Source organism: Solea solea, chromosome 11, assembly GCF_958295425.1.
Source record: "Solea solea chromosome 11, fSolSol10.1, whole genome shotgun sequence".
Classification (NCBI taxonomy): Eukaryota; Metazoa; Chordata; class Actinopteri; order Pleuronectiformes; family Soleidae; genus Solea; species Solea solea.
Genome location: NC_081144.1, coordinates 5,048,617 through 5,071,925, shown reverse-complemented (window position 1 = coordinate 5,071,925; position 23,309 = coordinate 5,048,617). Strand labels below are relative to the sequence as shown.

Here is a 23,309-nt window from a genome sequence, read left to right as displayed (position 1 = left end):
CCCAGGTTCGCGACCCGGTCGGAACAAGGGCCTTTCTGCTTGGAGTTTGCATGTTCTCTTCTGTGTGTGTGGGTTTTCTCCGGGTTCTCCAGCTTCCTCCCACAGTCCAAAAACATGCAACATGGGGACCAAGTAAATTGGACACTCTAAATTGACCATAGTTGTGAGTATGAGAGTGAGAGTGGGTGGTTGTTTGGCTGTGTATGTGGCCCTGCGATGGACTGGTGAACTATCCAGGGTGTACCCTGCCTATCACCCTATGATAGCTGAGATTGGCACTGCTCCCCCCACGACCCGCATGTGGAGGATAAAGCAGTCGAAGATGAATTTGTATGAAAGTTAATATTTTGTCCATTAAAATTCATATTTGGATCCATAATAAATTTTAGTAGTTTAAATAATGTCATTAATGTGCTAATGTCAAGATTTCATTTCTCAGGACAGACTGGAGAGGAGGCAGACCACTATACTGACAAATAAGGATGCAGCTGTCATGATGTGTCAATTCACTACTCGATACTTGATTCCGGTCAACAAAATTCTCTTTATTTATGCCTATTAGTTAAAACAAACAGGAGCGAATGACACCCAGACCAACCCTGACACCGCAGAACCAATACAGTACTTTAGCTCCTACGTATTAGTTTCTGAGAATATGAAAATACACTCTTGCATCACAGTCAAACTTTTACACACACATGCAAGCGCTCACTCGTAGACAACTCGCTCACAGTCGAGAGTAACTGACCTCAAGAAATACAAGTATTCCAAAAAAAAAAATAGCACACATGAACGGTTCTGTTGAGACAAGGAATTACATTCCCACGCCATTTCTGTTTTTATTCAATTCTCAAAAATCAACTTCATTCTTAATTCGTTTTTCCTTTTATTTTCCAATTTACAGCAACATGAAGTGTAACAAAATAAAAACAAAAATGGTCATCATAAAATTAATTAAAAAAAAATGTACACACCCTCACACACACAGAGACAACCCACCCTGGCTGGTTTGGTTTAGTGACCGTCCTCAGAATCCTGTTTTCAGCTTTGTGGATCTGGACTCTAGAGGAGGTCGCCAAGTTGCCCGTCACCCTTGTCTTAACCTGACTGCATTTCTCCTACAGGGTGGAGTGTGAGTGTGTGGTGTGAGGCTAGTAGGAACTGGGGTTTTGTTGGGGGGGGGGGGGGGGTTACAGAACTCATAGCACCTTCTGAACAGAGAGCAACCCAAAGCAAAGATGGCCGTTCAGCCCCAGATCCACCTGAAAGCTAATGTTTTGGTCAGCTCAGATTTAAACTCAACATTTTCACTTTGTTTTTCAGCGTGAGGTAGCTTTAAACAATCTGGATGACGACAATAAAAAGGCAAAAAAATGAATTTCTCTGAAATTCTTCAAAGCCATTTTTTTTCTTTTATTTGGATAAGACCTGGGCCTTCCTCTGATGGGCAGTCAAGGGGTACAGGACACTGAAACATACATCCCAAATGTAACCTCACTTTCCAAAATGTGTTGGTGTGCATATAGACACATGTACACACATACTGTGGAAATATAGATATAAAAAACCATCTGGTTTATAAACACAGACCTTTACAACAATAGAACCAAGGGATTTATAATACACAGTAAAGGTTTTGCTCCTGCTCTTGATGGACAGGCCTAGAGCACCTGGATTTGATTTTACTTACTGAGAATATATAGATATTGTTTTTGGTCTACACTGATTCAAAATGCCGTGTTTGTGTGTCAGAAGGGAAACAGGGAGGGAGCTGGAGTAGGACTGGGACAGAGGTTGTGCCGCTGTTCTGTAGTGGAAAGGGAGCTTGTCGTACTTACAAAGTGAACCCGTCCAGTCCTACCTCAACTCTGCCCATTTAGGTTAGACAATAAATAGTGACATCAAGTCATGTTTCTGTTCTCCATAACTTGTTCGCTTGGTCCCTCTTCCTCCTGGTTCTCCCGTCAACAGTGGGCCATGGGAAACATTTGGAAACTGGATCTCAGGAAGCGGGTTGACGGAGAATGCTAGTGTGGTGTACAGATATTGCCGGTGCCCTTCAGTGCTAACATCCAGGGAGTACATCTTGGAGAGCACTTCGTTGTGAGAGAAAAAAGTATCAATTTTCTTTTATAATTTCCAGTCTTCTTTATTATGGAATTATGTGTAATGTTTCATGGTTGAGTTTTATTTATTTCCTGTTATTTGGGGGGCCATTGTAAATCTCCACTTTACAAGAAGCAGACGGCGCCTACATCCACTCCAAACTCCTGATCTGCTCCTCCGATGTCCATAGGAGCAATGTCCACGATGGGCAGACGGGAGGTCTTCTGTGTTTTGTACTCAAAGACGGTCTTGCCCCACTGGCCTGTATGTTTCTGTTGGAGTGGATAGATGTGTTATCAACAGTTTTAGACTAGAATGACAACAATAGATTATGTTTCTCGCTCTGTGTTGCAGCTGTCTGCTCTCACCTTGCAGCCATCCTCCAACACGCTGTATGTGAAGCGACTGTTGCCCTCTGCACGGATCTCCACATCATTGGATCCCTGCAAAAGCAAAGCCTTCTTCAGGTTGCCTGTGGTCTGGTCCATGTAGGCAATGCTGTTCTTGCAGTGGTAAGTGAAATTCTGGGTTGCCTCAGTGGATAGAAGCCTCAAGAATGTCAGCTGGATGCTGGCAACTGGGCCTTCCCGGGCATAGCTGAACTGTAGGACCAGATAACAGGTGAGGAAATATATTTGCAGCTTTCATGTAGATGTTGATTTAGTTCTTCATAGACAAAGACATAAAAACAAGTAATGCACTCACTTGGAATCCTCCACGCATGGTCTCTCCGAACCAGATGTGTTTGCGGTCCTTGCTCTGGCTGGTCCACCAGTTCTTCTTGGGGATCTTAGTGATGCTTGGGTAGACGCAGGTCTCTCCAGTCTCCATGTTGCAGAATACCTTGATGGCATCAGCTGTGCTGCCAAGGTTGGGATCAACCCAGTAGTCACCTGGAGACATGAGAGGAAGTGGGTTAATAAGGAATCGAGCTTAGAAACTGAATTTAACTTCCACAGCTCTGTTAAACTTTGTTTTTACCTTGCAAATTGCAAGTTGGATCCCATAACACAGAGGTAATATATGTGTCTGTGAATTTTAAGGAATTTCCCTTAATATACAATGGGGTAACAGCTATCTGGACCCTTCTGTAGATTGGAAGCCAATAGGGTTTCCAAGTCATATCGGTGGCACAAGGTTCTAATGGATCATAATTCTGTCGTATGAATGTAAGGATGCTGATAATTCAGCCCTGTGGAACCGTATCTGTTATACTGAGGCTTTCAGGAGAAGTATAAGATAAGAAGTACATTTTTACTCATCTCCTTTTTGTGTTTTTTGACATGGAACTTATCATTTAAAACAGAACTTGCGTTAATGTATTTACCACTTTGGGACACTTTAAATCAATCAATTTTCTTTTCATTCTGAACCCTCCGTCCCACTTACCGCTCCTCCATTCAGGGTGGCATAGTTTCAGGTCTCTGCAGGAGCGAGCAGGGTTCTTCTGGGAGCCGTCAGGGCTGCGCAGGTTCTCAATCTGGCTGTTTAGGGTTTTGAGTGTTGAGTCAACCTCAACGTCGTGCTGCCTCAGGGAGCTGGAGGCCTCATCGGCCCTCATGTACCTGAGAGGATCGGAGGACTTTTCTGTCTGACCCAGACCAGCAAAGGCAGACATGTCAATGCCAGGGCCAGGGGGACCAGGGGGACCAGGGGGTCCATCGTTACCTCGAGGACCCTGAAGGAAAGCAAGAGAAACAAATGATCTTGTAAAACAAATGATGTGTAAAATTACTTGCATATTAATACAGAATAGTAGTTTATATTTTGAAGAGGTTTTTTAAATTTTTTTTTTTTAGATATTTTTAATGTCCTGTTACGTACAACAGGACCAGATTCTCCAGAGCGTCCACGGGGTCCAGGAGGTCCAATTGGGCCAGGTTGTCCATTAGATCCATCTTTGCCAGCAGGTCCAGTTGGTCCAGCTGGTCCCTACAGACACAGTGAGTTTTAAAATAAGTAAAATACAAGTGAATGTAAATATGAATTATTATTTCATTTACTAAATTTCAGCTTTTTGTGCAAAGTGCAAAACAATAGTTTTAAATGTGCTGTATTTTAATTCAACTAATTTGAATTCTGCAGCAATTTGTCCAATCACCTCCAGACCCTTTGCCTTATTATGCTTGAAGATTATATGTGACATTTCCCTTCATATTTCTTATCATGCACAGTGCTCAGTTAATCTAGGGTTGATATTGAAGTTCATTTCTCAGCAGAGTGGTTTTACACAAATCAAAATCTGCCTGCCTCTTTTCCCTGCAGAGAGTAATTAAGAAATGCCTTGGCCGCTCATCTTTTCACTCCAGTGGGTAACCACAGCACCTGGCCTTTCCTGTCCACATCTCTGTCAGGTGATTGGATAATTACAAAAAGCTTAGCCTATGCCCTTTATTACAATTGCATATCTTGGGTGACAAAGCTGCAGTACCGAAATATAAAGTTCCTCTCTATCATTTCTCTTTTTGCTTTTGGTCAGTTCTCGTACCTTAACACCGCTTGGTCCTGCAGGTCCAGCAGTTCCAGAATCTCCAGATGGACCCTGTTAAGAAAATAATGGAGACTCATTAGAAGAAGGAAGAATGGATGAAAAAAAATGCTGCTGTAGGGATAGGGCTGGGTATTGATGTACATTTTTGATATGCTGTTAATATTGATATTTGGACTTTGATACCAGTTCTATAAAATTATATAACACAGAACTACATGACAAATTAAGTTGCAATGCTGGCCAGATAGTCTTCTTGCAGTCAAACACGGACCAACTTTCTGCTCTCATGTTTATTCCATGTCTCTTATTGGCTCACTGAAGCTAATGAGAGTATCTCCTTAATATTTTATAATAAAACATTTTCAATTTTCAGATTACTTACAGGGGGTCCAGGAAGACCCTGCAGACCAGTGAACCCACGGTGACCCTTTTGTCCTCTCTCTCCAGCCTCACCAGCCTCTCCCTTGTCTCCACGTGGTCCTTGGGGTCCCTGAAATAAAGATTTTCCATGTCGAAATGTTAATGACTGCATATTTTCAAGATCTAAATGAAATTAATACAGTTTTAGTTAGGGATAATGAGACTTACAGCCATTCCTCTTGCACCAGCGGGTCCAGAAGGTCCTGCAGGTCCTTGAGCACCCTAAAGAAAGAGGCAAAAGTGAGTTGGTTCTTATTGGTTAACACTGAAAGCATGACAGTGTCTCAACACTTTTTCCTTACAGTGTCACGTGGTACTTACAGCTTCTCCTCTGTCTCCGTGCTTTCCAAGGGGTCCAAGAGGTCCAGGGACACCGGGGGCACCAGGAGCTCCAGGGGCACCAGCAGGACCGGTGTTACCTCGCTCTCCCTGCAGGAGAAAAGAAGATGAGTCAGGATAACAACAGTCACTATAGTTGCTGATCTTGTAAAGTGTAATGGACTAGTTTCAGAATTTTATGTGAGACTGAAATCTCTCACCTTGACACCAGCAGCTCCGTCCCGACCAGGAGGTCCATCTGAACCAGAAGTTCCCTGAGATACACGAACGGATGCATTTAAGGTTATAGCTCAAGAACAAAGTGGTATTTCCCTTGTTAACTAAATTCTGCTATTGTCTCATATACTGTGATCCTTGGTTTTACAGTTACATATGTTGATTAATTACTGATATCCAGACATAAGAAATGATAAATACTGACCTCTCTACCAGTATCTCCAGCAGGTCCAGTAATTCCAGGGGGTCCCACTGGTCCAGGAGGTCCACGATCACCACCAGAACCTGAAGCTCCCTGTTTACCAGGCTCTCCCTAAACACAAACAGGTGTTTATGTTATATTTTAATCTCCTGTGACACTTAAATGCACATTGTGTCATTTCTGCTGCTAGGGGTCTCTCAATCAAAATGATGACAAAAGACCTAAGTGTGAGGACTTCAGGAAGCAGTGTGGGATCATGGGGATTACTATCTTGTTTACTTGTGTACTTCTGTGCTCTGACGTTTCATAGGCCCGTTAACATGGATTCTATGGATTAAAGAGTGCTGGAAACATTTTGGCTGACGTAAGTACACTACTCAATAAAAATATACATAAGTCTTGACGATAAGATTATTTTATGGTTGACTGAACTTGTAAACATGTAAAAATGTGTGACAGATCTGGGGAGTGCACAAGGACCTGGTACTTTAAACAAATTAAACAGCTTAAATCGAAGCTAAAGCTTAAATAATATTAGTAGAGAAGAATGTAGGCACTTACAGAAGGTCCAGGGAGACCAGGGAATCCTCTCTCTCCACGCTGACCGGGCAAACCTACAGGACCACGGGAACCACCCAGACCAGCAGGTCCAAAAGGTCCATCTTTACCCTACAGAGTCAGGAACGAGAGGACAAAGTCATGAAATGTTCCTATTTCCTCCAGCAGACTAAATTCAGTGTACATTTCCTTTTCTCATGTTAGTAGTATGCCATTTTCATTTAGATTGAACAATGGGTGATTGGGGGCAGATATTTGGTTTGTTGGATGTGCTAATTTAAACTCACAGGTTCTCCAGCCGGTCCAGGCTCTCCCTTCTCTCCTTGTTGACCAGAAGGTCCACGAAGCCCAGGATCTCCTGATCTTCCTGGGGGGCCAGCATCACCACGAATACCCTTTGGTCCGTCTTTACCAGCAGGACCAGAGGGACCAACAGGGCCAGGATTACCCTAAAATGAGTGGACAAATAATTTCAGTAAGTACGAGCTGAAAAACACAAACCTGATTTATTCCAGGTTGACTGAATAAATGTTTGTCTCATGTTGAAATGTATTGTTGGGGAAATTACATTAGGACCAGGAGCTCCAACTCTGCCAGCAGCACCAGGGAATCCAGTGGCACCCTGTCAAAAAAAGAAACAAAGGGTTTAGTTAACAACTACCCTCTTGCCATGTGATTATTCATAAGGTATTGATAGTGTTGTGAGGTCATTCGTTGAGCATTCTTCAATTTGAGTGTTTTCTATGTTTTAAACTCTGTGAGGGCAAAGAATTACAGCAGCGGTTATTACAATAACATTTGTCAATAAAATACTTGATGAATAGGTAGAATAAGCACAATAAACAAAATAAGTGTAAAAATGACAAATTGTACTTTGACCTAATGTAGAATATCCACTCTTCTCTTCAGCCAGTATGATTTAAGTTAGTAAAGTCAACGTAGCAAAGCTGGCTCTATTACAATGTCTATGTGGATCAAATTGTGGACTTCAGTTTGACAGTGTGTAGTCTATTGTGTGCATCTGGGGTTCACACAGCAGCTTAGATGCCTGCTTATTTCTGTCTCTTTTCTCAGTTAATCAAACATTGTTTTAATCTCCAAAAATTAAGAAAATAGAGATTAGAGTTATATTTACAAGTCCAAGTTTGTGTCTTTAGAAGATTCACCAGTGAGTCAGAAAACACAACGTCAGCTTCTGTCACATAAGACTGAGAAGCTTGATTTTTATTTATTCATTGATTCAATTTTTATTTTTTTTACTTGAATTCTGATGGTATCTCTAATTATCTGATATATTGTGCAGTGGTTTGTGCATCAAATTACATTCATGTCAAATGTTATTTGAATGGTGCTAATTCTCAAAATACATTATCTCCAGGCACTTTACATATTAAGGCCAAGAAATTACAATATTAAAGCTTTTAAGTATGAATAAGATTCTACTTACAGCAGCTCCCTGAGCACCACGAGCTCCTTTAAGTCCAGACACACCAGTAGGTCCCTGAAAAAGATACTTATTGTATTAGCAGGTGAATGGTGACATTATATACTGAGTATAAACATGCTTTGAGGTAAAATACCCACCACAGGTCCAGGAGCCCCAGATGGTCCCTGAGGTCCAGGGGAACCACCCTCTCCCTTCTGTCCGCCCTCACCGAGCTCTCCCTTTGCACCAGGCTGACCATCTGCACCCTTGGTATTGAAATCACAACAGTAATATTGTCAGTTAATTTATATTGTCAATTAATTTATTATTATTATTTTTTTTTTTAAATATGTACATCCTATTAATTCATAGTGTTAAATTTACTTACAGGAGGTCCAGCAAAGCCAGCAGGTCCAGGAGGACCAACCTCACCACGATCGCCCTGAAAGAGGATGGAAAACGGATAAAGTAATCATTGTTTTTTTTTTTCATAGAATAATAGTTTTATTCTTCTTTTAAATGATAAAATGTTCTGACATTGTAAAGAAAATTGAAAAAAAAAAATCCAATATGTGTCACATGTGATCTGCCTAAATAATAGCCTCATCCTACATTCCTCCACCAACATTTGTGTTAATTATTTCTCTATTTGCTCCGTAATAATAATAACCATGCAGATAGATAAACAAATAAACTAACAGCTGAAAATGTATTGCTGAACTGTATGTATTCACTGTGTTAAATTTTCTTCAGCACAAGAACAGAAAGATTCTAAATGGGGTTAAGGTCTGGACTCCCAATCCATGTGTGACTCATGAACCATTATGTTCAGGTAGTCAGCTGGCCCCTTTTTTGGGCACATAACATTACTGAACCAAGACTTGATCATAACACACTCCCCACAGGCTTGTACTGTATATAATATATTGCTTTTTGATCAGACAATGTATAACCCCTATTTGTTGAGGAATTATATATAATTGTCATAGTGTCATACTCTGTGTGATGCTTTTTATTCTATTGTGGTAACACATCTTAGTACAGTAACAACATGTAATCACTTTGTAATATGGAGAACATATAACAGTAATGCCATATTGTAAGTGTTACTGTTTAGAAGCATCATAATGGGTTGCTTTACATATTTTTTTATAATGGATCATCAAGTTTAGATAATCCAAGCTCTCTCACACACACAAAAATACTTACAGGAGCACCGCGGGAACCAGGAGCTCCAGACGGTCCACCAGGTCCAGTCTCTCCCTGGATTGAGAGAAACAGTCAGTCAGAAAAATAATCAATGCACATACAAACTGAAAATGAAAGTAATTATGACTACTTTATTCAAACTCAGTTGATAATCCAACCCAGTAATGTTGTCATTCTTACCTTGGCACCGTTGGGTCCAGATGGGCCAGGAGGACCAATGGGACCAGTCAAACCCTGAGAACAAAGCAAACATGAATGTATAAACTGGTTCAAGAGACCAGAGTTTGGGCCACAGTAACTGTCATGCTTCTGGTATAATACCAAATACAATATTTTGAACTTACTCTAGAACCATCCTTTCCAGGAGCACCCTCAAGTCCTTTCTGTCCATTGTCACCCTTTTGGACAAAAACAAATGATGCATGTTATTCATACATGAAACTATGTTTAATGTCACTGGTGTTGACTTTTCTTTAGGTAAATGCACCATTTTACGAAATGAAATTACAATATAGGTCAGTTAATGTGATTTCTCTGACTCACTCTGTCTCCCTTTGGTCCTGGGATTCCACCAGCTCCTCTCTCTCCAGGCATACCCTGCAGACCGGGTGGTCCCTGAGATCCAAGAGCGCCAGCTGGTCCAATGGCTCCCTGAATGACAACGAAGAGGTCACCTGTAAGTCTATTTTCTTAGTTTTCCTCAATCTGTTTTGTGTTTTAGAGCAGGTGCACTCATGTGTTTTGTCCTGCAGATGTGCAGCACCTTTGCCAAATAAAACGTCCATATTTTCATTTGATTTTTGAAATATTCATACTTGCTTTGAATTGACCAAGATGACAATTTACTCTGTAAAATATGATATCCCCACTATTCATCATGACAACTCTTGGACTTTGAACACCATTTCTTAAGGTTTCAAAGGTACTTTAACTTAGTTATGCATTGTCTTGACTAACTGTGAAGAGTGGTCAACATTCATTTAACTCATGTCATATTTGTGAACAAATGAGTTGTATGATGATTCAGGGTGGCAACTGGCAAACATCGTCTTCTCATCCTATCATCTTCTCTCATATTGTTTCTCAGAAAAATTGTGTGGTCAACATGATCATTGTGGAAAAAATGGGCAAATATTTGGATTCCCAAATTAATTTAATAAAATAGTGTGTAATCGTGGGATGTATGCTTGTAGGCTGGAGACATGAGCAGGTAAGTTTAGCTTAGCATAAGCATATTCCTGTTGTTGGAAACAACAGGAAGAGGAAACGATTAGCCTGCATGTGTCTTAACACCAAAAAGTCAACCTGCCAGTCTCTGAAGCTTAATTATTAACACGTCGTATGTCATGTGCTGAATTTACACAAAAACTGATTTCTACAGAGGATTATAATGGACTGTTTTTAGGGCCTGCTACAGTGTTCTCTGTGATGTTGTCGTCATGACGTACTGTATTTGTAAAAAAACCTTAGGAATATCCCAACATGCAAAAGAAAATATTATAATATAAGAGGCTTGGTCTTGCAAGCAATGATTCTGTAATCACCTTCACGCTTAATTTAAATTTCAGCCTTCCACAAATTGGGACAAGTTCACTTCAGTGAAAGAGACTTTTGCACATTTTATGATGATGAATGTAGTTATTCCTGTCGACTGGGCAGAAAATCTTTCAAGCTGCACCTGCACACTGAACATGCTGAATATGAGAAACGGCAGCTGCTACTCGTGGATATTGAGCAATAAATTTCAAAACTTTAATCTGCAACAGTGTGATCCACTAACCTTGGGTCCATCAGTTCCAGCTGTTCCAGGAAGTCCACGAGGTCCCTGAAGTCCCTGAGGTCCAGCGCCGCCTCTCTCACCAGGGAATCCACGTTCACCCTGTTAAGAAACAAAAAAACACTGCATCAGATGGAGGAAAAGGGAAGTGGTATGTGCTGTGATCCAACAGTGTATGTAACAAATGAATTCATATCAATCTTTAATACAGACAACAACATGTGGACATGGACACTCACTCTAGCTCCAACAGCACCAGGAACTCCACCCTCTCCAGGAACACCCTGCAGAAAGAAAAGAGATGCAGATTGGTTTAAGTATACATAATTAGGGGTAAAACTACAGGTGTAATTAGCCGAGACAATTAATGTTGAGTTTGAAGTCATTATTGTCTATGTGCACAAAAAAATTACACTTAATGATCTTTGTTTTCCGGAGTTGTTATCGACCAATGTGAAAAGAAAGGATAATAAAAAAAATATTGAAAACGGAGATGCAAAACAGTTGGACGGTAACATTACCTAGGCCAGTGTTTCTCAAGCGTTTTATATGGCGACCAACTTTTAAAGGATGACAATCTATCATGACCCAATTCACAATATAAATTACAACGCGAGCATATTCATGCATGACATAGCATTTCTGACTGATTGTTACTGCCATTTCTTTAACACCTAATATTATTTTAAACAGGTGTCATTTTGATAAATTAATCGCAATTTCTTTTTATGAATGTGTTATTTAATAAATCTGAAGCAAAAGTCAAGAAAAAAAAAATATCCAAATGCTTTTAATAACCCAAAAGAATATCTCCCATAGTTCTACAAGTCTTTGTTAATGACTGACCTAAGGTATAGTGTTTTGGGAAAAAAATTGATTTCCAGTGAGTGTTTGAGGAGTAATAGTCTTTTACTCCATTTCTATTTATTCCTGGCTTTGTGGTATAGACGTCTCATACCTTAGCCAAGTATACCATGTATTATAATTTTTCAAGGAACTGCTACTCAGTTTAGACTACCTGTGGTTTGTACTATACCTGCTCTGTGATACACGTGCAGATGTAACACAACAACATTTCAACCGGATAAACCCTCACCTGGTCTCCAGGTTTTCCATTTTCTCCTGGGGCACCAGATGGTCCAGGCAGACCCTATTCAAAAAAACAGCAGAGTGATTGTTTTAATCATGATTGCTGTAATTAAAGTTAACATTACTGCCTGAGGTTATATGAGAAATTAAACTCACCTGGAAGCCAGAAGGACCAGGCTGACCTTGTTCTCCTCTCTCTCCTGCAGGTCCCTATATGACAAATCCAAACACGTGATCAGTCGGGAACAGAGACAAGTGAAAACTGTCAAAGCTGTCATAGTAAAAATACTCACAGCAGGGCCATGGGGTCCACCAGCACCAGTCTCACCATCTTTTCCAGACAGACCCTGTGCAGAGAGAAGTTATTAACTATGAGAAATGGGATACAGAAATAGATGGATCCATTTAAAGTATGGAGAGATATTGTACTTACTCTCAGTCCAGGACGACCAACAAGACCCTTCTCTCCTGGCTTTCCTGGTTCACCCTGTTAAAGAGAAATCATATTAAATGATCTGCAGAGTGTCTTGGTAGTGTCAATGTTAATAAAAGTAGTGTTGTTTGGCTCCTTAAATACTATACAATCATGTGTAACAATACCCTGTATCAACACGCTGTGTTCCCACACTACTTTTATTTATGGAAAACACTAACACACGTACATTGGCTCCCTTTGGTCCAGGGAATCCCATCACTCCGGGTTGTCCACGTGCTCCCAGAGGACCAGGTGGGCCAGGGCGACCGTCCTCACCAGGTGCACCCTGTAAACAGCACAAGGTGAATATCTTTCAAAAATCTGCAAATCTATCACTGAAACACAAACATTATGTTTTTTCCCTTTTATTTGTGCATGGTAATGCATAAAGATTATTATGGTAGCGTACAAAAAAAGAGCCAGTGTTACATTGTACATAGTAAAAATGGTGTTGACTAGTTTTTTAGTCGGTCGAATCTAGGGTTGTGGTTATTGATTTCAGAGTATACCCCCTGTCAAGGATGTATACATGAGTTTTGTCATAATCCCTATTAAATCTATCACCTGCTGCAGTTTATCTCCTCAGACTCAGTATATCTAAGCATTATACTTACAGAGGGTCCAACTTTGCCTTGAGGACCAGCATCTCCGGGGCGACCGGTGAGACCCTATGACAGGCACACAAACACACACAAAGTCAGTCTGTCATATCAAACCAGCCTCATTCATTGTCAGATTCTGGGCGTGTGAAGAACAAAGACGCAGGACTCACTCTGGCTCCGGGAAGACCGGACTCTCCTGGGCGTCCTGGGTCTCCAGAAGCACCTTTAGGCCCACCAGCTCCAGAAACACCACGATCACCAGGGGCACCCTGGAGAAAATGAGGCCGAGGTAAGTCATTTTTAAATATCAGTCAGTTTCTGTCAGTGTAGCAGCTGGTTTCATGATATTAGCAGTGTGTTTGATTATGTAGTTTTTGGAGCATATGCTCTTCCTTACTTCTGTAAACTGCCTCAACCGTTATGTACTTTTGCAGTCTCTCAGCTGATTAGTTGCTCTTGGTTACTCTTAGATGTCCAATAATCTAGATTGAGGGGATCTGGCTTTTGCAGCTTTGGCTGGAGTTGCCAGCACACATGAGGCAAGCCTCTTCACTGCATGTTACCTTTTAATACACTATGAGATGTTGCCTTTAACGTTTGTTATGCTGCCCTTTTGTGTGCTATGTCTCTTTGTACATCTAGTTTGAGATGTGTTACTGCTCATTGTATGTCTTTTATGGATTTTCAAATTGTTAGGGAATTAATGAAATCAGGGAGCTGAAATGAGATTGGACTGTTGACTGTCGATTTACTCAGAACCCACCTTAGCACCAGCAAGACCATCCTGACCAGGGAAACCACGATTACCAGGAGCTCCCTAAAAGAAATCACGGAAACGGAAACACAACTTTGATTAGATGGAACAACAAACAGCAAGTTTAATAATGTCATATTATGATATATCTCGATTACGTACTCTCTCTCCTGGAGGTCCAAGTGGTCCAGCAGTTCCTGGCTCTCCTCTGGCTCCTCTCTTTCCTTCCTCACCTGAAGGGCCAGGGGGACCTTGAGGACCAGCGGCGCCCTGAAAAATGTAAGACTCCTCAGTAAGTCTGTTCTGTAATCTAATTCTAATAGAGAAATTACTGAAACTGAATCAAAGCCAAAGAACTCACAAGCTCTCCCTTGGGTCCAGCTTCACCCTTGAATCCAGGAATACCAGGGTCTCCCTAAGCATGGCAACAAAGAAGAAGACATCCCACATGAATAAATAACTGTAACCTTAGTATAAATAGGTACCAGTGTTTTTAGATAATCACAAGTGACTCACAGACTGCCCCTTTGGCCCCAGAGGTCCTGTTGATCCCTGTGGTCCTGGTGGGCCACGAGGGCCGGGGAATCCAGGAGCACCAGCAATACCTGAAGCACCCTTTATGAAAGAATCAAGTAAACTATTAAGTATAGTGAATGAAATATTAATATCATAAATCATGACGCAAGCTAGTGGTAAATTAGTAGTTTGTAGAGAAAACTTACAGCAGATCCCTTAGCTCCAGGAATACCATCGGTACCAGGGTTTCCCTACAGAAATGGTATTAACAATAAATCAATGAATCGGCAAATAACTGAAACATAAAAAATGGTGTTAGAATAACAATGACTGAGTGTAAGTAAATGATCAGCAATGAAAAACAAACCGATGCTCCAGCGGGTCCAGGAGATCCTGGGGTACCACCCTCTCCGCGTGGTCCCTGCGGGCCCTCAGCTCCACGGACACCAGTAGGACCAGCCTCTCCCTGACAGGACAAAGAAAGTTTATCATTATCAGGTGAACATATAAATTTCTCTGCATTTCATTTACCAGTAAATGCTTCATTCTTACCTGCCTGTCAACAACACTACAAGTGAGTAGTTTGTGATACTAAGCAGGCTTTTAAGCTTTATTTTACACTGAAATACACATTGATGATGGACAAACCTTGGCTCCTGGGGATCCTGGGAAACCAGGTGCTCCAGCGGGACCAACAGGCCCCTAAAGGAAAAACATAAACCTTCACTTTAGTTTTCATGTCTGATTAATACATCACCTTTTCCAGTTATAGCATATGAAAAGTAACATGAAGCAGGTGGAAGAAGATACATACAGGTGGACCAGCAGGACCAGGCAAGCCATCATTTCCACGGGCACCCTGAAGTGGGCAAAGACAGGACAGTCAGGTTTGTGCATCATGATCATCATGATAAAGAGACCGTGAAATTATAAAGGACTCAGAAGAATTGTAACTGACACCAAAGTACATCTATATAGAGTATTTCTGCTCAGTGGATTGTAACAGATATGAAATGGTGACTCACTGCAGCTCCAGCAGCTCCAGGACGTCCTCTCTCACCAGGCAGACCACGTGGGCCCTTTGACAAAAGGACAATAAATTATAGAAAATGCGTGGAACATAATCTGAGTGGCATTACAGATGTAAATCTGCCATCGTTTAATGTTCTGAATAGCTTGGAATAATCTTGCACCACTAACTCACCATGGTTCCAGGGGCACCATTCTCTCCAGAGGAACCAGACTCACCCTATTAGAGAAATCAGATAACCTTAATTTGAAAAACACTGAAACTGATGACAATAGTGATGACACCAGTACAGGTAATGTGGTTATCATGCCTTGGCTCCGGCTGCACCAGTTTCTCCCTTAGCTCCATCCAGACCAGGGTGACCCTACAGAGGCAAGGGAGTAAACTCATCAGAACTTGCATGTCATCAGATGTAAAGAGCAACTAATTTTTCTGTTCTGTTTTCTGTGTAACAATGAAAGTTTAAAAAAACACTCACTCTATGTCCTTTAATTCCAGGAAGTCCAGGAGTTCCAGGGAATCCACGAGCTCCCTGAGATAAAAATAAACCAAACATATTCCTTGATTTTGCTGTATATGTAATACCTGATAATTTTATAAATTGAGTATGACATGATCAAATTCATTGATATTTCACTCACCTGAGGTCCTGCAGGTCCACGCTCTCCAGCTTTTCCAGGTTTACCAGACTCCCCCTAAAAGCAAACAGAAAGTAATGGGAATATTAACTGTGGCTGCATGACATGATGTAACTGCAAGGCCCTTTACTAATGTGACAATGATGCAGATTGTATTTTGTGCTGTCATAGTTTTCCTCAGTGTTGTTTGAAAGTAGACAGTGCCCTCTTGTGGCACATGTAGTTTAGAGCGCTAGTATAGTGTTTGAGGGAGAATTCATTTAATCATTGTGGATAAACAAAGAAAAGATTTAAGTAGGTGTGATGTTAGTTAATATAGGATTAGAAACGGTGAACATAAACTGTGGCTTTCTTTGACTATGGTTTAGTGTATGTTTCCATTTATCAATGTGCTGTGTTTCATATTTCGATGAAGCCTCCTTGACACTTACATCACTTCCTGGTTTTCCAGAAGGTCCAGATGGTCCACGAGGTCCCACTGGTCCCTGTTGTAAAGAAAGGTTAGTTAGTCGATGAGCCACAAGTCATGACGACAATCAAAGTGGTGTTCGCATCTACGCAACCACGCTTAAATATTAAACAGAGATGAACCTAAATATTCAATATAATTCATAACAGGCCCTTTGTCACATTTACAACGGCTCTGTTCAGTTTATGTCTGTACGGACAGTGTGACAGTGAAGCAGCACGCACCCTGAAACCGAGGAGGCTAAATGGAACTCAGTCCTCATTAATTTGATTATTTATACTTTGTCAAAATGGCTGCTGTACACTTAAATACATGGTTCATAAACAGTATTGACTGCCTGCAGTCTGTTTTGTACAAGGAACAAGGTATAGTTTGTAATACTTACTGCTGGACCAGGCTCTCCAGCCTCTCCAGGGCCACCTTGGAAACCCTGTGGTCCCTGTAAACACAAAATGACAATGCCAAACATTAGCGGAATCATCCTAACACTTCTTCCTTATACTTAACATGATTATATTAGTTTGTTTGAGTATTCCAATCAATTACATCATCATGAAGAACTGTAATTATGTACTTACAGGAGCTCCAGAAGGTCCGGGGGGACCACGGGGACCCATAGGACCCTGCAGAAGAGACACACAGGTAAGCAAATTTAATAGTATTTGAATTTGTTGCGACCATTGTGACAAACTGAGTGGTTTGAGCAGAAAACTGGGCAAGTAAAGCAACTGAGATTAATGCGAAATTAAAATCTCAACTCTGTTTTGGACTGTCAGTTTGTCCATGTGCAAAATGATGAGTTTTGTGTTTCCAGCAAACATTACATAATGAAACCAGCCAAAATGTTCAAGTGAAGCTTTCAGCCACTAGGTGGCAGTATTGCATCGATAGACACAACTTCATGGCCAGGTTGATGTCAATGGTGATGTTTTGTTACTGTGACAGGTGAACTGTCCATACAAACACACTTGTGCTACGTACCATTGGTCCCTGCATCACACCCATCTGAGCGCCTCCAGACTTCTCGTCAAAACCTCCAGCCATCTGAGCAGCAAAGTTCTGTAAAAGCATAAAAAACAGAGAAGAGAGGGTCTGTCAATTTATGTGGTTAAAAAAATAAAAAGCATCAAATAAAACAAGAGGAAGATGTCCCTACATCTGCATTTCTCATTGTCATCTTGCATGGATGATGGACCCTACAGTGTGATGAATTAGTCATACGTGTTTTTTGTTTGTGCCTTTCAGTTATTCTTCCTTATTTTGGTATTTTTTTTCCTCACCCTGCCGAAGGGATAAGGATTAAGTATGTAGCATCTAGAGGGAAATTGTAAAATATGGGCTATAGGAAAAAAAAACATCTTTGATTTGATCGTAAACAACCTTTTTGAGCAGCTTTCAAGTTTGTGAAGACAAAGTAAGAGTTATTTTTAGTACAAATATGCATATTTTATCAGTTTTTTATTCATGTCATAACCTTACTGCATCTATGCAGCTTTATTTTTCTGCCATTTTACCCAGCCAAACATTTTTCACTCTGTACGTTGCGCAATAACAGCATTGCCTTGTGCTGTGGCTGGAACTCAAACTGTCAAATTTTGTTTATGCTTTGTGACAAAACTGCTCGGCAATACTGACCCCTCCAAGTCCTGGTGGTCCAGGTGGCCCAGCTGGGCCAGGGTTTCCAGGTGTGCCAGGCTCACCATCTCTTCCTCGTGGTCCAGCATTTCCCTAGGGGAAAAAGAGAGGCGATTGTTTTCTGTACAAGAAAACCTGAGAGGACTAAAGATGTGTTCAGGTCAGAGATCATATTTTGGATTTGTTTATTTTTATCTTGCAAGTCCTTGGTGTACTTGGGAATACACAGCATCTTGAAGTTTAGGAGCTCTCATTATTACTAGCTGCATTGCTGTGCTGTGTGTTTTATCCAACAAAACATTTTCAGACACAGTGTCGTATCTGTTGTATGATGAGATCTGAAGATTCCCACACTTGTGTTAACTGTGTTCTCGAACTATTCACTTTACTTAAGAAACAAAAGTGATGATCAGAACCGCTGTTGCTAAATTAGAAGGTGTTTTGGGTTCATACCATATCACCCTTAGCGCCAGCTTCTCCACGTGGTCCCTGCTCACCTGATGGGCCCTGCAAAAACAAAAACAAAAGGTTAAGTGTCTCAGTAAGATTCACAGAATTACAAAGAAAGAGCAAGAGTCATATTGATATTGGAACCAGTGTGCCATCTCATTGAAGTTTGCTTGAATACATGCATAATTTGTATGGTAGAAAAATGTATAAATATGAAGGATATTGGTGTTTGTTTTTTTTACCATTGGCCCAGGTGGTCCTTTTGGTCCTACAACCTGCACAAAGATGATAACAAAACATTTTTTAAGGTCAAGTGTCTGTGATTGTTTTCATATATATGCCACAAGTTTTGTCCGGCTGTGTCTAAACATCAAAAGGTAGACTTGGAATTTGTAGCGGGTGAATATCAAGCCAAAAGTATCACAAAGTCATCGCCTTCTCTTAACCTCTGCTGTTACTGGCTTTGTTCACCGACATGTGTCGTTGTGACAAAGTTGCTGAGTGGATTAAAGCCGATTTGTGTGGGTTCATTATGTCTCAGGAATGCAAGGGTTTGTCCTCATTTGATACAAACCTCTTGTTAGTCAGACATTACTGCTCAGGAGCTCAGAGGTGGGAAAGTGTTTAAAAACTCGAGTGAACGTGGACTCAATAACTCAAGCAAACTGGATTTCTTCAGGTTTTCTGAATAACTCTTTGTCTTGCAAAAATAACACTCAAATCAGCAAAACAGATCCTTCAGAAATAAGTGCACTTTTATTATCACTTCTATTATTCGGAATGTGCAACAATGTTGGGCCTTTAAAAGAGCTCCAAAGAACAAAAAGCAAACCAAAACTTTCTGAACGATTCAGAAATTGTGTCTAACAAAATGTAAAAAAGGTTGTTTGATTGTGGCATTGTCTAAGAAAAGCTATTACTCAAACTAGTCATGAGTTTGTGCAAAAAGCTTTCTGTTTAGTGACATAATATCACTTATTCCAAGCATCACTTTGTTTGCTTTGTTTGCCCTGCACTGGATTCATACTTACATCGGCAATCTCTCCTGGTTCACCTTTCTGGCCCTGATTGATAAAAGAAAGAAGTGACATCAGTGAGCCTGAAACACACTGCGAAAACAGAAAATTCATATTCATACACAGCATACTTGTGTTGTGAAGTCTCACCTTAGCACCAAGTGACTCTGATTATTGCAGATGGATGGACGATGGTGAAAAGAAACAACACAGTTAATTAAAAGTAATACACATTTCAGACATGTGACAGATTTTAAGAAAAGATTCTTAGGAAAGGAGACCTGCTATGAAAGCTAATGATGCTAAAGTGATCAAATACCATTCACCAAACCCAAAGGAAAAAACCCATCCAGATCATATTAATAATGAGAGATGAAGCAGAAGCAAGCTTAGCGATAGGAATGCATTTTTGATTAAATAATGTTAACACACTGTCAGTACAAAGTGAGTATGTTGTGAGCTTAGCTGGTTGAGTAAAGAATGCCAGTCAGTGCCAGTCAGCTTTTCATTGAAAGTAGATTGCATTAATAAAATGTTGTTTTGGTCAAATTTGATGGAATTCATATCATGATTTAAGTGATTTCAAACTCAATGTTTGATAATGATTGGCTGCTGAGAAAAAAAACTGGGGTGACAGCCATTGTGTAGATACTCATTTGAGTAATGAGGTGGACTATTCCAGAAGACACCACAGGAATACAGTGGCTTTTCCCCTTTAACCTCAGACAGTTTCATCAATACAGTCTGAAAGGCCTCACACATAAAAGTTTGTAAAAACTTTGGTTCTTCTCTTTATTGAAATCAGCTGAATATATCCTTCTTTTGAAAAATAAATCGATGGGTTCTGGCTTAGAATGAACAAAGGCTTCATCTAAAGTCATCAGTTAAAGTAAGCACAGGCCTCTCTACTGGTTTAGGTAAGAACCAGACATGTCAGGATCCATCATCCAGTGATATAATCCTGATAATGTTGCATATCTGGTCTCTATACAAACCAAGCATGTAGAGATTGACTTTGAATTAGGGAACAGCATGTGCAGGCTGAGCAACAGCTCATTAATGCAAATGCCAAATAAATATAACTATAGTATTTCAAGAGCAGCTAAAGCTGTGGAAATCACTGCCACACTCTATTTTCAATGCAAAGCCCTGATCAGGCAGAATGTTTGCACCCTGTGGCAGTTCCCCATTCAAAAGCGTTAGCCAGGACAAAGATATATGCAAGCTATAAGAGTAATTTATTTATGGGTATATGAATAAATAAATTACAACCAATGTGCGCACTGGCATCAGCAGGACAGATGGGACAGCATTCTCCAGATGGGATGATAGGGTTGGCACACTCTTTGATCTCCTCGCAGATTATCTCATCACACAGAACTGCTCCGCTGTCACACACACAGATGCGACACGGCTCTGGCTTCCACACATCCTTATCATTATACTGCTGGCCGTCCTGGATGCAGTCACCTGCCTCCTCTGTGGTGGCCAGCAGGGGGGGTGGGGGCGTAGCAGGTGGACAGAGAAGTAAGAGTAAGAGCAGTGGGAAGGATGACAGAAAGGTTGGTTGAAAATGGAATTAGATAGAAAAGTTATTGTAGTTTGTGGTATGTTGTGTGTTGGTCAGGTAGTTGTTGGTGTCAGAGAGAGTGGCAATGAGAGGATGTATGATGGCCAAAGGGGGTGGGCAAGAAAGTAGGAGGAGTTTTGGCAGTGTGGGGGGTGATAGAGGAGCAGGGATTAATGAGTGAAGGTGAGGGATGTACAAGGAAAACGGAGGAAAAATAAAAGTTATCCTGAGGCAAATAAAAGCTTTGAACATTTTTGAAAGTAACACCAAGTTTATAAAAAACTTAAACCAGGAATTAAACCAAGAATTAAACATGACGATGTGAGGCCTTTTTGGTCACATGAACAGGTGCTGGTTTGATCCCAATATATATTAGTAAAAAGGAGACATGGTCGAGCACGACTATACATTTAAAGAAGTTTAAATATAATACATGTGTGAAATAAGAAAAACACCTTAAAAATGCTTAAGAAACTTAAAGAATGTACACTCAAATAAAGTTACTTCATATTAAAGTTAGCAACTTATTTCAGGACAATTATGTAACTTACTAATTGTTTATATGAACTTAATTCCTTTGAGTGTTACCAAAAGGAGTGATTTCTTTTTTTTTTTTTTTACGTTTCTCAAACATTTTCTTTGTTCAGCCTTATTATTATTATTGGGAGAATTTAATTGCAGCATAAAAGTCAACAAGTGCCACAGTGAACAGTTCAGTCTGAAGTTGTAGTTGAGGTATTTCCTCGTTGCTGAGTAATTTAACCCGGAGGCCTGCTCAGCTGCTTGAATGAATGAACCTCTCTTACAGGGATACTGTGCCCAATTGACAAGCTGCTGACTTAAGTAAACAGTGGGGGTCCGTCTAAATTTCTCCATCTGGGTCCCATAGCTGTGTCAAGCGCCACTGCAAACACACTGGGGAGTTAAGAATGGATGAGTTGTTTAACGCACGCAGCTCAGGGCTTGGGCCAACAAACTGCTGCTATTTGTTTTTCTAAATGTATTTGTGAATGTGGTACTTGGCACAGACATGTCACATGGGTGTTTAATTCCTGAATAGAAATTAGTTATATCTGAAGTCTCTGCTTTGTATTCCATATTAACAGAATGCAAAGAGTTGAGTAATGCTAGGAAAGACAAGTGGAAGTATGAAAATGCTATAAATACAACTACACTATCATCTGTTGACTTCTGCTGTGCACTCTGTCCCTCTCTCTTCCTTTGACCCTTTGAGCCTGCTAGTCTGAGGTCAAACACTGTCTGACTCTGTCATTTTACATTGTGGAAACCCTGCCCCAGCCAAACCCTGTGATCAGGTCTATTTTACACATCTTAGTTAAAAAGAAAGAAAAGAAAGGAAAAACAATTACATTTCATTTTAATTTGCCCTTCCAAAAATTTGTCTTAGAATAAAAAATTGCCATTTGTCAATTGACAACTTGTTTCTTTAAGATAAAGATAGGGAAATGCAACCAAAATCAACCTCTTATCAAAGTCTTCTTTTCACAGATGTGTTTCTGAAATACATCATTGCAACCATTACATGCATAACAGGAGAGACTGAGCAGACCCAGGTGAGGACAAATGGAGACTATGGTTCACCTGGTCCACCATCTCACACAGGTATGCCTTGACAGCCTCACCTTTCCTACCAAACACTAGGCACTCACTGTCTTTGACAGACCACTGAAGACCTGCCTGTCAATTAAGACTCACTAAGTAAATAATTGAAATAACATGTTACTGTGTCCCAGCTTAACATTATTTTCTCTTCATGGATCTCATTTTCTACCATTTTTCCTGGACTTATTTCTCACAGTTCTGAAACATCACGTAGAGAAGTAGACAAACAATAGTCAATTATGTCATTAAGAGAACATTTAAAAAATAATAATAATTAAATGAAAAGGAAAGGAAAAACTTTGCAACTTACGGTCGTCCTCTTCCTGACATCTGACCACGGATAGTAAAACAACCTGGGATGCTACAAGTAGCAGAACAGTCCTTGAATCCACAAAGCTGAACATGTCTAAATATTAGACATGCAGTAGCTCGGGTGAGAAGTGATGGGACGGAGATGACCAGGCTTTCAGACGTGGTGTAAGTGTTTCTTCCCAGAGACTTAAAGCACCTTGCAGTCAAAATCCTCCAAAATCCAACCCGGGGCCCCAGCTGGCACTCTGCACCCACCGCGTCAGGGCAAGCACCGCGGTTTTATGTCCACTGTGCCTTGTATGGATCTTCGTATATTCCAAAATACCGGTCCTTCCCCCAGACCCCCTGTAAAGCTGAAACCTGAACCTCATCTCCCTCCCCTCAAT

The 23,309-nt window shown here is 40.6% G+C and overlaps 1 protein-coding gene across 2 annotated transcripts; it reads right to left on the bottom strand.

The window, feature by feature from the left end:
• Window positions 1–1,180: 1,180 nt before the first annotated feature.
• col2a1a (collagen, type II, alpha 1a) lies at window positions 1,181–23,134 on the bottom strand. Of its 2 annotated transcripts, XM_058642953.1 has the most exons (54): window positions 22,922–23,134; window positions 20,691–20,897; window positions 19,569–19,585; window positions 19,434–19,466; window positions 18,645–18,677; window positions 18,406–18,459; window positions 17,953–18,045; window positions 17,299–17,376; window positions 16,896–16,940; window positions 16,703–16,756; window positions 16,280–16,333; window positions 15,852–15,905; window positions 15,689–15,742; window positions 15,521–15,574; window positions 15,385–15,429; window positions 15,206–15,259; window positions 14,995–15,039; window positions 14,829–14,882; window positions 14,548–14,646; window positions 14,387–14,431; window positions 14,181–14,279; window positions 14,026–14,079; window positions 13,827–13,934; window positions 13,674–13,727; window positions 13,081–13,179; window positions 12,923–12,976; window positions 12,496–12,594; window positions 12,267–12,320; window positions 12,127–12,180; window positions 11,990–12,043; window positions 11,841–11,894; window positions 10,984–11,028; window positions 10,748–10,846; window positions 9,511–9,618; window positions 9,312–9,365; window positions 9,148–9,201; window positions 8,968–9,021; window positions 8,147–8,200; window positions 7,917–8,024; window positions 7,780–7,833; window positions 6,901–6,954; window positions 6,620–6,781; window positions 6,336–6,443; window positions 5,778–5,885; window positions 5,557–5,610; window positions 5,339–5,446; window positions 5,186–5,239; window positions 4,980–5,087; window positions 4,595–4,648; window positions 3,931–4,038; window positions 3,496–3,784; window positions 2,812–2,999; window positions 2,475–2,708; window positions 1,181–2,378 (listed from the first exon to the last, which is right to left on the bottom strand). In XM_058642953.1, the coding sequence occupies exons 1-54, from the start codon at window positions 23,013–23,015 to the stop codon at window positions 2,232–2,234; spliced, it is 4,455 nt and encodes a 1,484-aa protein (XP_058498936.1). In that variant the 5' UTR covers window positions 23,016–23,134; the 3' UTR covers window positions 1,181–2,231. The 2 variants fall into 2 exon arrangements, with proteins under 2 accessions (XP_058498936.1, XP_058498937.1); XM_058642954.1 differs by lacking the exon at window positions 20,691–20,897.
• Between the last annotated feature and the right edge of the window lie 175 nt (window positions 23,135–23,309).

Coding starts and splice junctions, on each gene's coding strand:
- col2a1a (XM_058642953.1), bottom strand. CDS start 23,015: ATGTTCAGCTTTGTGGATTCAAGGACTGTTCTGCTACTTGTAGCATCC. Junction 9,366..9,510: donor CAGGACCAAAGGGAGACAGA/GTGAGTCAGAGA, acceptor TTTGTCCAAAAG/GGTGACAATGGACAGAAAGG. Junction 4,039..4,594: donor CAGGACCAAGCGGTGTTAAG/GTACGAGAACTG, acceptor CTGTGTCTGTAG/GGACCAGCTGGACCAACTGG.